This window comes from Epinephelus fuscoguttatus, linkage group LG7 (genome assembly GCF_011397635.1).
Source record: "Epinephelus fuscoguttatus linkage group LG7, E.fuscoguttatus.final_Chr_v1".
Classification (NCBI taxonomy): Eukaryota; Metazoa; Chordata; class Actinopteri; order Perciformes; family Serranidae; genus Epinephelus; species Epinephelus fuscoguttatus.
In genome coordinates this window covers 43,852,676-43,867,542 of record NC_064758.1, presented here as the reverse complement: position 1 = coordinate 43,867,542, position 14,867 = coordinate 43,852,676, and the positions used below count along the sequence as shown (strand labels likewise).

The 14,867-nt window shown below is 43.0% G+C and overlaps 1 protein-coding gene across 1 annotated transcript in view; it reads left to right on the top strand.

Annotated features, from left to right (window-relative positions):
* Window positions 1–14,799, top strand: part of LOC125892356 (macrophage mannose receptor 1-like) — a 58,107-nt gene extending 43,308 nt beyond the window's left edge. Inside the window, exons 14-18 of the mRNA XM_049582328.1 lie at window positions 1,248–1,589; window positions 8,609–8,698; window positions 9,996–10,085; window positions 11,362–11,456; window positions 12,066–14,799. Of these exons, the coding sequence (XP_049438285.1) occupies window positions 1,248–1,589; window positions 8,609–8,698; window positions 9,996–10,085; window positions 11,362–11,456; window positions 12,066–12,194 (746 nt within the window). The 3' untranslated portion in view covers window positions 12,195–14,799. The remainder of the gene's footprint in view (window positions 1–1,247; window positions 1,590–8,608; window positions 8,699–9,995; window positions 10,086–11,361; window positions 11,457–12,065) is intronic.
* Window positions 14,800–14,867: the final 68 nt, after the last annotated feature.

Sequence of the window (14,867 nt, the reverse complement as noted above, 5' to 3'; positions counted from 1 at the left end):
TTTTTTTTTTTCCCTCCACATGAAAAAAATGTGCGCATGCAAAGTGCACCCTGCCGGGAGGTTTCCGTCCACCAGCACCAGAGAGTTTCTTAAAATAAATAATCATCACATTCAACAAATAATTACACAAATTTGAAAAATACTGTTTTTTCTGAATTAATAAAATAATAAACCAACCAATCTACCCTCTAAACAACAAAGTAGGCCTGTGCAGTGTTACTTTCGTTGACAGGTTGTCGATTAAAAAAAAAAAAAAAGTCAAAGTTTTTGACATTTTTTTTTTAATCGACAACCTTTTTTCCATGACAAGAATGAGACAATGACGGGCTAAAAATAGATCTTGATAAAAAAAACTAAGACAAAATCTGTGTTTCATTTTCGCTGATGCGACGAGAGTGTTGGTGGCAGACTATCAGACACTGACAGCCGAGATCAGCTGTACTTGTAATGATCTACAAATGCGTGTGTTAGCTGCTGAATGGCAGCAGAACAAGAAGCCACCTGCTGCTGGACTTTGCATCTGTTGATCCCCGCAGGACTCCATTCAGTCCAGACTGGAGAAGGTTTGTGGGTTGATGGTGTTTGACAGGCAGGTAGGAGGCTCAGTTATCTGTGAGTGTAGCTGTGCTGTAAGTAAACAGTCTGAACTCAGATCAGTTTTCTCTGACAGAGATGAAAGTTTAGTTTGAATCACCAACTCTGTGAGAGGACACCAGTTTAAACCTCCAGACTAACATGTTGCACATGAAGAAACAAGTTATGTTTCTGCTTCTTAACAGTCACATGGATAAGTCAGAGTTTACAATGAACCTGGGGACAAATCCTAGTTGGCTCACATTAGTTATTTGTTGAGAGCATAAATAGAGAGATGTTAAGCTTTTCAGATGATGATCAGTAAGTGTGTGCTCGTAAATCAAACACTGCTGGAGAAATAACAGTTTGTGAGTGTGTAGAAATGATTTGGAGTTGTAGGGAAAAAAGTCAAAATGGAATTTTTATACAACCTGTCATCTTGATTCTTATTTCTGATACATGAATCAGCCTCAATGGATTAGTTTAAGATTAAAAACATATAGAAAACATAGTGACTAAAAGTTGACTAAGATGTCATGAATTTTGTGTCTGTTCTCACACCGGGCAGTTGGTGAACCCAAATCTGACAGATTAGTACTACATCAGAGCGACACGGATGGGAGGCTGTATGTTACGGTGCCTCTACACAGCGCCTCACTGTGCTCTATTTTCAGGGTCGGATGTGACATTTATCCTCATCACCAAATCCATGACATGGACTGAGGCCCAGAGCCACTGCAGAGTAAACTACACAGACCTGACCAGTGTGAGGAACATGACAGAGAACCAGAAGGTACAGGAGCTGATACCTGCAGGAGAACTTGTCTGGATCGGCCTCTTCAGAGACTCCTGGAAGTGGTCGGATGGAAGTAGCTCCTCATTTAGGCCCTGGAGTCAGATGGAACCAAATAACGTTGAAGGGACTGAGTATTGTGTGGCTGCAAGTTTTGGAAACTCTGGACAATGGGAGGACTGGCCCTGTGACGTCAGGAGAGCATTCATTTGCTACAGTCGACGTAAGTGGTAAACTATAGTATCTAGAATTGTACTTACTTAAGCATCAAATGAGAAAATACAAAACATCAGGTTCTGGACAATAAATTTTAACCCTCATGATGCTGATCATTTTTATGGAGTTGTTTGTAAAGTTAGTATGTTGACAGGATTAGTGTTGGTACCTGTTCGGCATTCCTGCCTGTCGTACCTCCGCTAGCGCCTAGGACCCAGGTGCAGGGTCTGTAGCCGCGGGATCTACATGGCAGGGACGTCCTTCTCCCTGAGCCAAGCTTGCATACCTGATGGTGAACAATGACAGGTAGGTGTTGGGACCTGTGTGGCACTTCTGTCGGACCCTCTTCAGCCAGTGCTTGTGTACCAACTGCAGGGTCTTCAGCTGGGAGCCATCCTTCACTCATGTTTCGCACCTTTGATCACCAGGGCCCAGTATTTCAAAACTTGTAATCTGGATCAGAATAATCCGGATAATGAAATCGTCCTTTTCTCAGTCAGGGATCAAGGTGATCCTGCTGACTTTATCTGGGTATTACAAAACACTGGCAGGGTGGATCACTTTGATCCCAATCTGACTGGATACTGATTTCCAAATCTCACGACCCCGGATCTGAAACATGGCGGACTACTTTACAAAAGGAGCAGTTGGTAGCACAGCTTTCACATCAAAATGTAAATTTACCGTTATCTAATGTGTCACGTTTTTAAGACCATACGAAGGCCACCCACCATCTGATGTGAGCCAGCTATTTGAATTGTCACCTACTTAAAACGTGGGCGTACCGATCTCTAATTGAGCCGAGGTCATGCTAACGGTAGTTAATGCGGCTCCATTGACTTGCATGTTAAGTAGCTAGCAGGCTAGCGAGGTAGCTGGCTTTGTTGAAGTATTTTGCGGTCTATGGTTTAATTTAAAAGGGAATTAATCTAAGTACGTCATACATGAACTCTTTAAACACCAACCTGTTTAGAGTTTATTGTTATGTTATTGCCAACACAGCAGACTTTTAAAAACTAGGAACTAGGAAAAATACACAGTGCTAGTATGAATTATGCGGTTCATTCAGAAGTGTCAGAGGACTGAGTTGTTGTCCATGTGCATATTATTTTAATCCCTGTGTTGTTTCTTGCAATCTGTGTAAAGAAAAGAATGTGCTATACAAATAAATTTGCTTTGCATTACATTTCCCTGCCTTTGTCTGACCACAAACATATGTTGGATGTTTTGGTACAAACAGGTTACAATGTTAGGTGAAACTAGACGTTGAGAAATAGGTCTGTATTTGTTCCTCTTATTTACAGCAGTTTCAGGAAGTATGGGCAAACTATATTTTTCTATGCTTGAAATTACTCACAACTAAAACACTAATTTAGATTAAGTGTAATGAACATCTTGAGTAACAATATCTAGGAGAAGTGGAGCTGAGGCTTTGTCAAATCCACCTCTGAGGTGGGATCCAAATAATCCTGAAATTTGGTATCAAATCGATGCAGATCTCTGCCTTAACTTTTGAAATACCCAAATGCAGCCTTTATCTGGATTAAAGGGAGGATTGGATTACCAGATCTGAATCCTGAACCTCAGAATTGAAATACCCAGTTTTCAGATCAGATCAGGATTTAATCCAATCCGGCCAGGATAATCCTATCAGATCACTTTGAAATACTGGGCCCTGAACATCTCAGGATGGTGGGGCAGCAGTCAGGGACGTCTCCCTGCCGCTCCCTGCAGCTGGCACTTGATGGTCAGGTTTGTCCTGAGTGGGTTCTCAGTTTCCCCAGTTCTTGTCCTTCCTTCGCAGCCATAGCCAGAAACTTCCCTTTTCTGCTTCTTCAGCGAGTTCTTTCAGGATGTTCTTGATTTTTCCTGCCGTGAAGCCAGTGTCCCTTAGGAAGCGTTTGGTTGAGAGGCTTGCAAAGCCACGACAGCCGACTTCCACTGGATAGGTTGTTGCTCTCCAGCCTTTCTCCTGGCATTCAGCCACCAGGTCAGAGTACCGCAGCTTTTTCCTCTTGTATGCTTCCTGGATGCCCTGTTCCCATGGAACTGTCAATTCAACCAGCAAGACACGCTTCTCAGCCACCGACCACAGGACGATGTCGGGCCTCCATGTGGTGATGGTGATGTCGGTGTGGAACTGTAGCTGCCTGTCGAGGTCTGCTTTCATTGACCAGGTACCTCCAGGGGCCAGGACTGATGTTCTCTCCTGGGGGCAGTTCTTCACAGATTGTCCCGCTGTGACAAACTGGACACGCTGCTTCTGCTGGGATTTGGGTCTTCCGCTTGCCAGAACTCCCATGCTCTCTGCGTGTTCTGCCAGCTTCCTTAAGACCTGGTCATGCCACCACCTGTATTGACCTTGAGCCAAGGCTGTCCGGCAGCCACAAAGGATGTGACGTAGGTTTCCTGGGGCTGTTCCACACAGATCACAGTTCTCCTCTGCGCCATACCATCTCATCAGGTTTGATGGGCTAGGAAGGGTGTCGTATGTGGCTCTGACTAGCTAGCTGAGCCTTGCCTGGGGCATCTTCCATAGGTTGTTCCACCCCACTGCCCTTGGGAGAATGCCCTCCCACTTTGTCCATTGGCACTTCTGTGACCACCATGGCCTTCCGGTCTTTTGCCGATGCTTTGGACCAAAACTTCTGTGGCTCTCCCCAGCCCAGGCCATGTCTTCCTTGTTCGGTTATTCCAGCTAGCTGTTGATGTTTGAGTCTGGAGATGGCATCGTCCGCACAGTCTTCTGCCTTCCAAGCTCTGCCTGTTCGGGATCATAGCTCCGGCAGTCCTGACCAGTTTGGGCAGTAACGCGTTATTAGTAATGCGTTACAGTAACGTCTGTAGTTTTGGCAGTAACTAATACTCTAATGCATTCGTTTTTAAATTCAGTAACTCAGTTACCATTACCAAACGGTGCGTTACTCCGTTATTTTTGGCCAGGTTTTAAAATGGCGCGCAGCATGCAGCATTCCTTCACAAACTGAAGTTCCTTTTCACTAAAACATTTTAGCCCTAAACAATAAAAGATAGAGTCAGACAGTCAAGTCAGATAGAGATATATGAACAATTCTTAGCAGAGCATCTTAATGAAACACGTCTCTCACCATCTCTGAAGTCACTGTCAACCTGCTGGCCTCACCACAGTACTGTAAATTAAGCGGTAGCGCTTCTGTAGATTTTTAGTCCCAGTAACGTTAGGCTATATCCAGTGACGTGATATCCGTTGTTATCCCGAGGAAGCTTTTTTTATGGACAGACAATGTCTGCGGTGGGCGACAGACTCGACATCATCCTGTAGCTCTTCAAATGTTCTCTTTAGTTCATTTCCATATTTGTACCCAAGTACTGTAGTTGTAAAACGTTTAGCTGCCTGACAGCGAGTGACTCCACTGTAGAAGACAGTTGCATGTTTCCTATACCGTTCAATTGGTTTCTCAAGTTGTAGTCTAACAGCCCCTTGGTTAAGCTCCATCTGCTGTCGCTTAGGCGATGTAGCTACGAGCCAATACAGTTAGGAAATGTTTTGGGCTGCAGGGCTGAGTTTCCCAAAACACGATCCCTCTTAGCAACGTTGTCTTCTTTGCTGCTTAGAATAACTACACTGCAAAAAAGAAAACCACCTAGCGCCCTCTAGCGCCCCCACTCAGTCATGTACAGCCAGGACGTACTTAGAGTATAGATGACACTAGTGCACGTGCGTCAAGGTCATGGCGTGATGGCGGGCCAAGACGAGAGTCCTAAGTCGAGTTTTTTTTCGGGGGGGAAGTAACTAAAAAGTTACTTTTCTCAGTAACGCATTAGTTTTTGTTTTAAGTAACTGAGTTACTAACTGAGTTACTTTTTAATAAAGTAACTAGTAACGGTAACTAGTTACTATTTTTCAGTAACTAGCACAACACTGGTCCTGACCAAGTGGTCACTTGACTGAGTTCCAGCACCAGCCTAGTCTTCTCCAGCCTGTACCCAGTTGCAATGCTCTTCAGTGGTAGCTGCAGGGCATTTCTCCACTTCCGGATGTATTTGTTGGCTTTGGCATCCAGTTTTTCCACTGTTGTTGATGTTATTTCACTCATCTTTAGTGGCCACATCAGGCGTTGGTAAAGTGTGAACTGGTAACACCAGACTTTGTATTTGCCGGGAAGATAGCTCTGGTCAATCCTCTTCAGGCCCTGCTTCAGTTGGTTTGTGATGGTGTCCGCCATGTACCTGTCTGTGAGATCAGCTGTATACTCTCTGCCCAGGCTCGCAATTGGTTCTCTCTCTGGCTGCTTGGAAGGAGATTGTGTCTAGATGTTTACCCTTGCGCATTGAGAGGCTGCGGGACTTGGCAGATTTTATCTTCATCCTGGCCCAGGATAGAAACTTGTCAAGTTGAGAAGACGCACTTCCAGTGACCATGCGAGCGAGATGGGTGTGTGATGGAAGAGCTCCCCAGCGACAACCTGTTTTTTGTTTAAAACTATCATTACACGCCAAACCTGCAGTTATATTTTTCAGTTTAGTGCTTGATAGGTCACCAGGATGCCTGATACGAAAGGGAAAGCAACAAAGACGCTCAAAGAAGAGGACTTTAAGTCCATTGCTGAAGTAGTGAGAATGCTACTGTGAGAGGAACTGGAGGATAGCACGCAGCTAATAGCTAGCAAGCGAGAAGCGGTGCAATCTGAGCTAGTGTCATTGTCCACAAGAATGGGCTCGGCGGAGGGGGAGCTAAGTGCCATGAAGGGTGATACCAAAAATGTCTCGGCCACCCTTTACAAAACGCAGCACAGGCTGCTGAACTTTGAGAGAAAGATTGCCATACAGAAACAGGCATTGCAATGTGTGGGTTTATGGCCTATCTGAGCTCATGGAGGAGGACGCGCCAGTGCAGTACCTAGAGGGGATGATACCAAGATGGTTCCCCACCTTGGGGAGTGCGAGGTCGGAGTTTGAGCGTGCCCACAGGATTGGTCACGGTCCCAGCCGGGAGGAGGTGGAGCGGCCACGGACCTTCATCTTCTGCTGTCTCCGGTTCTCCACATGTCAGGCCATCCTCCGCGAAGCGAGGAAGCACCCTCCCACGGTGGACAACTGTACGCTCTGCTTCGCCACAGACATCTCGGATTACACCGCGAAAAGATGCCGCGCATTCTCCAGGGCGATGAATATCGCCTGTGAAAAGGGAGCTGGAGCATACCTGCTCTACCCCGCCACTCTGAAAATTGGATCTGGCCCCGACGTGCGCGTATTCACGACCCCGCTGGAAGCAGAGGAATACCTGGGCCGGCTCCCCCTTTCGGACTTGCGCACTATGGACCTCTAATATCTCATTTTGCATTTCACTTTTTATTCCCGTTGATGATGCAGTCATGTTCTCTGTTGCTTTCACCTGACTCTAGTCTTTCTTTATATTTTTATATTCTTTATTTTCTTGACATCTACAGACACATGGAAGAAGTCCAGGGCGAAGCATATCAGCTGATGTGGAACCGATCCATATGCGTTCTCCAGGTCAAGCCATATCACATGGAGGTCCTTCTTGACTCTCTTGGCGTATTGAATCTGGTCCCAGATTATCGTTGCATGTTCTGAGCAACCTGAGAAGCCAGGGACTCCCGCTTTCTGGCAGCTTGTGTCGATATAGTTGCTTTGCAGCAGGAACTTGGTCATTCTCTTCACAATAATTGCAAAAAAGATCTTGCCTTCTACATTCAGCAGTGCGATGCTTCTGAACTGTCCAATAGTAGATGACTCCTGCTCTTTTGGAATCAAGGTGGCCACAGCTCTACGCCACTCTGTGGGAACTCTCTGTTGTTTCCAGATCATCCTCATTAGTTTCCATAGCTCTTTCAGGACTTGGGGGCATCTCTTGTAGAGCTTGTATGGAATGCCATTTGGCTTGGGGGCGGAGCTAGACCTTGCTTTCCTTAAGACATCCTCCACTTCACTCAACTTAGGTGGTACCACTTCAAACTCTTCTGTTGGGACTGGTGGTTGGGGAACATAGCCCAGGGACCCTAGAGGGAGATGCCTTTCTGTGTCTGAAATCTGCCTCCTCACATGGTCTTCCAGATCTTCTTTGGCCATGACCAAAGTGCAGGGCCGGCTCTTGGCATAGGCCATATAGGCAGTCGCCTGGGGCATCACATGCTGGCAGGGGCTCAGCTGCAAGCCCTCAAAAAAAAAAAAAAAAATAGAATAAATAAAATAAAATAAATTCTAATAATAATTTACAGCCCCGACTGGTGCCCTTTCCTCATACTCTGTCTTGAAAAAACAAAAACAAATAAAGACAAAGTAAACAACAACAACCCCCCTGTTATTTGTCATTATTTGACCTGGCCCTGAACCTGTTCTGCATCGTGCTCAGTCACGTCACTGTGGGAGAGGGGGGTGGGACGAGTTATCTGTGCGCATCTCAGGTACGTAGCGGTTGTGACTGACAAACAACAAGAGGTCATAATTTGTCAAATTACTGAGTTATCATCATGAAAAGACCTCCAAGCCCTCAGGTGCCACATACAGAAAGCAGAGGAAAGAGGAGGCGGAGGTCCCAATATCGAAGTATTTCGTCTTTTATAACATTAAAAAATGCTGTTTGACTTTTCATTTGTACGAGCTAGCAGCTTGCAAAGTTGAAATAAAGCAAAGTTGCCTAATAATGCTACTGTGGATAATGATGTGATCGCTGCCAAGGATTGAGTTAAGCTGCTGAGCTGGTTTATTGCTGTTTCTATCTGGTTAACTACTGGCTGCTTAGTGCTGAAGAATATAAGTTTAGCCAATTATTTGTGGTCTCTGATACACTGCTATGTTGTCATTTTTATCATTATTTTTGTTGTTGATATTAATATTATTATTATAATGTCATTATTAGTACTATTGAATGTTCCAGTTTAACCTTGTTTCTAATTACAGTAAATGTAGGTCAAATAAAATAAAGTCTATTTGTACAGTGCTTCACTTTATATGAAGTAGAATGACACAACAGACTTAAAGCAGTGGTGTAACAGTATGGATGTACTGTATGTTTGAATACAGCTACAAGTCAGACAACAAGCAGCAGCACGGCTGGATTCAGCACACCACCTCACTACCTCACCACTTCCAGTGAGACACAGCCTGAATCAGGTGAGTTCTGTAACTGTATGTTACTGCTGCAGTCATGTTTCTAATGTAAATATGGCCACATCCACAAACATTTTTGCTACAGTTCTATCAAATATTCACAAATACTCTTATCACAATATTCACATCACTTCCACATGCAGCTCATCCTGGCCTGTACATCTGGAGTGTTGTTGTCCATTTGTCCACACATGGAGGCTATGGAAGTCTATTTTTACAATGAAGAATATAAGTTTAGCCAATTATTTGTGGTCTCTGATACACTGCTATGTTGTCATTTTTATCATTATTTTTGTTGCTGTTATTAATATTATTATTATACAACAGTTAGTTCCGGCCCTGCAATCTGATTGGTCGAGAGACAGTAAAACCGTGACGATATTGGAGTACAACATCACAGTCATTTCACTGTGTATGTATCACTCCGCCTCACAGCTGATTGCAATCAACAATCAAATCAAAACTGACGGTTAGTGTCAGTTAGGTCAGCAGTTGCGTTGTAGGCTAATTAATTCATCCACTGTCAAACAGCCAAAAATATGGATTTATTTCCTAAAATAAGTTTTGAATTGAACTATGAATGGTCATCAGAGAAAGATGAGGGAGAGGAAAAGCTGAATCCATCTGAGCACACATCCAGGTTTGTCAGTGTTTCATCAGCGGAGCTCAATGACTTGGAGAAAAGCAACATACTGTCAGATCAGAAGGCAGAGTCGGCTGTGCCTGTGAAGCCACAGTCCACCGTGTAGTCACCAGAGACTTATTTCACCGGCTGCATAATTAATAGAAATGTGCAGATAAATGTGTATAAAGAGTAAGTGCCTGGTGCAACATGTCTGCATTACATAGCAACGGTGACAGCAGAGTCCTGAGGGAACTATTTTTGTTGGCGGAAGACAAATAAAATGCTTAAATTATCTATTTTGTCCTCATTTTTCAACATTTCTTAATCAGCCTTGCTTATTTAACTGTTGAACCGTTGTATAAAAGCAATATCACACGAGAGGGAGTGATGTTGTACTGTGATATCGTCACGGCTGTGATTCGGTTGTAGGCACGAGGCCGCAGGTGACGATATCACAGTACAACATCACTCCCTCTCATGTGATATTGCTTAATTATAATGTCATTATTATTACTATTGAATGTTCCAGTTTAACCTTGTTTCTAATTACAGTAAATGTAGGTCAAATAAAATAAAGTCTATTTGTACAGTGCTTCACTTTATATGAAGTAGAATGACACAACAGACTTAAAGCAGTGGTGTAACAGTATGGATGTACTGTATGTTTGAATACAGCTACAAGTCAGACAACAAGCAGCAGCACGGCTGGATTCAGCACACCACCTCACTACCTCACCACTTCCAGTGAGACACAGCCTGAATCAGGTGAGTTCTGTAACTGTATGTTACTGCTGCAGTCATGTTTCTAATGTAAATATGGCCACATCCACAAACATTTTTGCTACAATTCTATCAAATATTCACAAATACTCTTATCACAATATTCACATCACTTCCACATGCAGCTCATCCTGGCCTGTACATCTGGAGTGTTGTTGTCCATTTGTCCACACATGGAGGCTATGGAAGTCTATTTTTACAATGTCAATAAGTTGGCCAAGCCTTTAAACATTTCTAAACCTCCATAGCAACAGAAAACAATGGGAACCGTAGCTTGCACACAGATCCCAGTTTTCATTTGAATGCAATATTGCCACATATTTGACTTTTTTAAGAGGAGTCCATTCAAGAATACCAACAATATCTATTATTAAAACCTAATCCAGCCTAGGGCACCAAAGTGGCTAGAGCCGGCAGTGCCACTCTTTTTCTCCTCCAGCAGGCTTCTGGCTATTCTGTAAGGATTCTTCAGGAACTCGGAATGCTGGCTCTCTTTCCTCTTTCTCCTCTTCCTGATGCGTTCAGCCCTCCTGAGTGAATTTTTTCTTTTTTATCATCTTACTTATTGTTTTGTTTTAGTTTTCTGATGGTGGAGAGAGAGGAATCTCAGGTGCAGGGTCCATTTAAATATGATTTGCATATTTAAATCGAGGCGTGGACGGGGAGGGGTCGGGTACTCCAACACATGCGCTCAATTCAACGTTGATTGGGATGTAAAAAGGAAATGTGCTTGGATTTTTTGCGTACGACATTTTCTCGATTTAAGCGTACGTCATGTTTCAGTAGGAAATCCACGCAAGTCTTTGTACATGAGGCCCCTGGTCATGCTGCCACCTGTATCGACCTTGAGCCAAGGCTGTCCAGCAGCCACAAAGGATGTGACGTAGGTTTCCTGGGGCTGTTCCACACAGATCACAGTTCTCCTTTGCGCCATACCACCTTGCCAGGTTTGATGGGCTAGGAAGGGTGTCATACGTGGCTCTAACTAGGTAGCTGAACCTTTCCTGGGGCATCTTTCATAGGTTGTTCCACCCCACGGCCCATGGGAGAATGCCCTCCCACTTTGTCCATTGGCCTTGCTGGCATTGGCCGACAGACTTCACAAGGAGTTTGTCTTCCTCCATCCTTAGCAGTGGTGATCAGCTGCAGATGATCAGTTTGTGTCGACTTAATGCTGAAAACATGCAACAGATGGAGGATGTAACTACCACATTTTCCCTGTTAGTGTTTAAACTGATGAAATTCTGAAATGTTTCCACAGCTACGACAAAACAAGTGATCAGACTGAAGTTTCACACACAGGACTCCTCTCTGGATCCGAATGACCCTGCTGTGATGGAGGACACCTTGAAGAAGGTAAATCATGTTTTCTAATTTGATTCAAAACCAATCAATTGACTCTAAAAGCAAATAAAAAAATACAACTTTATTGATCCCCAGAGAGGAAATCCACATTGCAGCAGTACAAGAAACAGACTGAGGAGGAAACAGATAAAGAGCTATTTAAAATCATAAATACAGTAAAATAAGAAGATTTAATAAATGACATTCAGAAGCTATATACATGATATACATTACAATACTTTGGTCACATACAGGACATGACTTGAGCATTGTGCCAATCCATATGTGCAGAAGTAAAGAGTGTGTTAGTGCCACTCTGCAGGCCTTATTGATGTGTGACTAATGAAGAATCAACAGTCAGCAGAAACTTCACTATCTGCCACCAAATGCAGCAGGAAACTGTACAAATACAATCCAGCAATCTGAGAAAAGACAGAGAGTTTACAAGAGAAGACAAATCTACAACAGACCAACAGGTCGGCACCACCTTAGGAAAAACAAGTATATATGAAGCAGAGTGCTCCTAAAATAGAGCTTCCAGATGAGTCCAATATAAATAAGAATGCAGAATGTAATCTGTGTATGTGAGTGATGAGAATGATGAGGAGTTTTGTGTCTCAGCTCAAACAGAAGCTGAAGGACCAGGGGCTGGGTGACAACATCAAACTGAGCTGGAGGAAGCAGCCAGATGGAAAAGTCTTCCACAAGGAAGAGAAGAAGAAGAAGAAGACCAAAAAGGATGAGCTTTAAGGCTGAATTGTTGTGTTTGGTTTCATCAGAGAAAAGTGGATTTCTTTCCTTAAAGTCTTCATGTAATGGGTCAGAATAGATCTGCAACAATTAGCTGATTAATCCATCAGTCGCAACTATTTTGAATTAATCCTTTTAATTATTTTGCAGATGAAAAAGTCAAATATGGGGCGGCACGGTGGTGTGGTGGTTAGCACTCTCGCCTCACAGCAAGAGGGTTGCCGGTTCGATCCCGGGCGTGGGAGCCCTTCTGTGTGGAGTTTGCATGTTCTCCCCGTGTCAGCGTGGGTTCTCTCCGGGCACTCCGGCTTCCTCCCACAGTCCAAAGACATGCAGGTTAATTGGTAACTCTAAATTGTCCGTAGGTGTGAATGTGAGCGTGAATGGTTGTCTGTCTCTATGTGTCAGCCCTGCGATAGTCTGGCGACCTGTCCAGGGTGAACCCTGCCTCTCACCCGATGTCAGCTGGGATAGGCTCCAGCCCCCACCGCGACCCTCAAGAGGATGAAGAGGTTAGAAGATGAATGAATGAATGAATGAAAAAGTCAAATATTTTCTGCTTTCAGCTTCCCAGATTTGAAGATTTGATGCTTTTCTTCGTCATTTATGGTCATGAGGTTAATATCTTGGGGCAAGAAAAAGAAGTTAGAATTTATCTGTTTGGGTTGTTGGAAATGAAAGCAGACATTTTTCATTGTTTTCTTTTTATTTCATTTTATAGATGAGATATAAAGATAAGATGAGAAGGAAGCTCCAGAGAGAAAAACAACTTTAAATCAAAGCTCCTGCTCAGCTGTGAGTCAGGGCTGGGGAGAAGGAAGAATAGGGAGATATAAAAAGTAAAAAGGGTAAGAGAATGGAGTCAGCAGAACTGTCAGATCATAACTGTTTTAAACGTCTTACATCAAAATATCTTAGAAATCATGTGTCTCTAAACCACAAAGCACAACAGGCCTTTTTCACAGGAGTTATTTTGACTTGTCACAGTGGGAGCAAAAACACAGGATTCCATTTAGCTGCATCCTGCATCTCACTGGAGCACTTCGTTAGCCATCATTATTACAACATATTGTACCACAATAGCCATAATTGTTATTGTCATATTATTACTTAAATTAATGTTGTTGTAAGCTACTGTCATTACCGTCTGTCCTGCATCTCTCTCTCTGTGTCTCTCTCTCTCTCTCTCTCTCTGTCTCATTGTGTCATGTGGATTACTGTTAATTTATTATGCTGATCTGTTCTGTACGACATCTATTGCACGTCTGTCCGTCCTGGAAGAGGGATCCCACCTCAGTTGCTCTTCCTGAGGTTTCTACCGGGGAGTTTTTCCTGATCAGCTGTGAGGGTCCAAAGGACAGAGGGATGTCGTATGCTGTAAAGCCCTGTGAGGCAAATTGTGATTTGTGATATTGGGCTTTATAAATAAAATTGATTGATTGGTGGATATAGGTAGTAACACTTGTGCTTTACCTACTACAACACGTCAAAATGTCTGCAGGGTGAACATGTTTATTCTGCATCACCCAGAGCTCAAACTCAAAACCTCAAACACCAACAACAAGCCAGGATCTTGTTGAGCTACTTGATTGGTATCACAGTGCGACCTCGACAATCACCAGAGCTGCACGTATATAAAGGCAGATTTCAAACTAACTGTCAAAAAGTCAGTCAATAAGACACAATTCTGAGATTTTTTGCACTCTCTACACAACATAGAGATGTCTGAAAATTCATTTTAACGAAGGTAGTTTTCTCTGTAAGTGACAAACTGATATTTCTTATTTCCACTTACTGCTATAGATTTAGGGTGTTTTCACACTGCAGCACAAACACTGAGGTTTTCCACCAATTTAAGCTCATCTGAAAGCGCGGGGCTTCATAACCGCACTGCAGTGCCACGTCAAAGTAAAAACAAAACTATGTCAATATATATATATATATAGTGTGAACAGAGAGAGGACTGAGGCCCCATCAGAGCTGAAGTTGACCAGAAAGAGAACTGAGTCCTCTTTTAAATGAACTGACAATGTGAACACAAAAAGAACTGAGTCCCTTTTCTGTTTGTCCACTTTTTGGTGCACTTCAAGAGGACTGAGTTCGGTTCATTAAAAAGGACTTTATTTGAAAACACCCTTAATTAGGATATCAAAAAGAGCAGTCAAATTCTACAAACGCCTCCTGCCATTACATGGCTCTCCTTTTCAGCTGTTCCTGAGGCTCACCTCCTCTAACAGCACACCAGGAGAACCCTCACACAATCCAACCCAAGAAAAAAGAAACTTTATCTACTATCGGACATCTATCACAAAAACCCCAAAACAAACTTCAGCGCCATTTGGCTCTAAAAAGACACGATGCACGATGGCAATCAACAACATGCAAAATATATTTGTATTCAAAGACGTTATATAGTAAAGAATCATCTGGATTATTCTTATTCTGTAACCTTATTAAGAATGCAAATTTCCTTAAAATTATTCATGTGTTTTTTTTTAATGTTACTCTAACATCTCAAATGTTCAGATCTATAATTTTCTTTGTCATATTCTATATTTTGCAGTAAATGTAAAATGTTGTGGTTTGGTTTGAGAAATAAAATTATCACTGGGAAACATGCTATTTGTATGTGTGCTTTTTTTTTTTTTTTAAACTAAAAATGATTCATTGAGA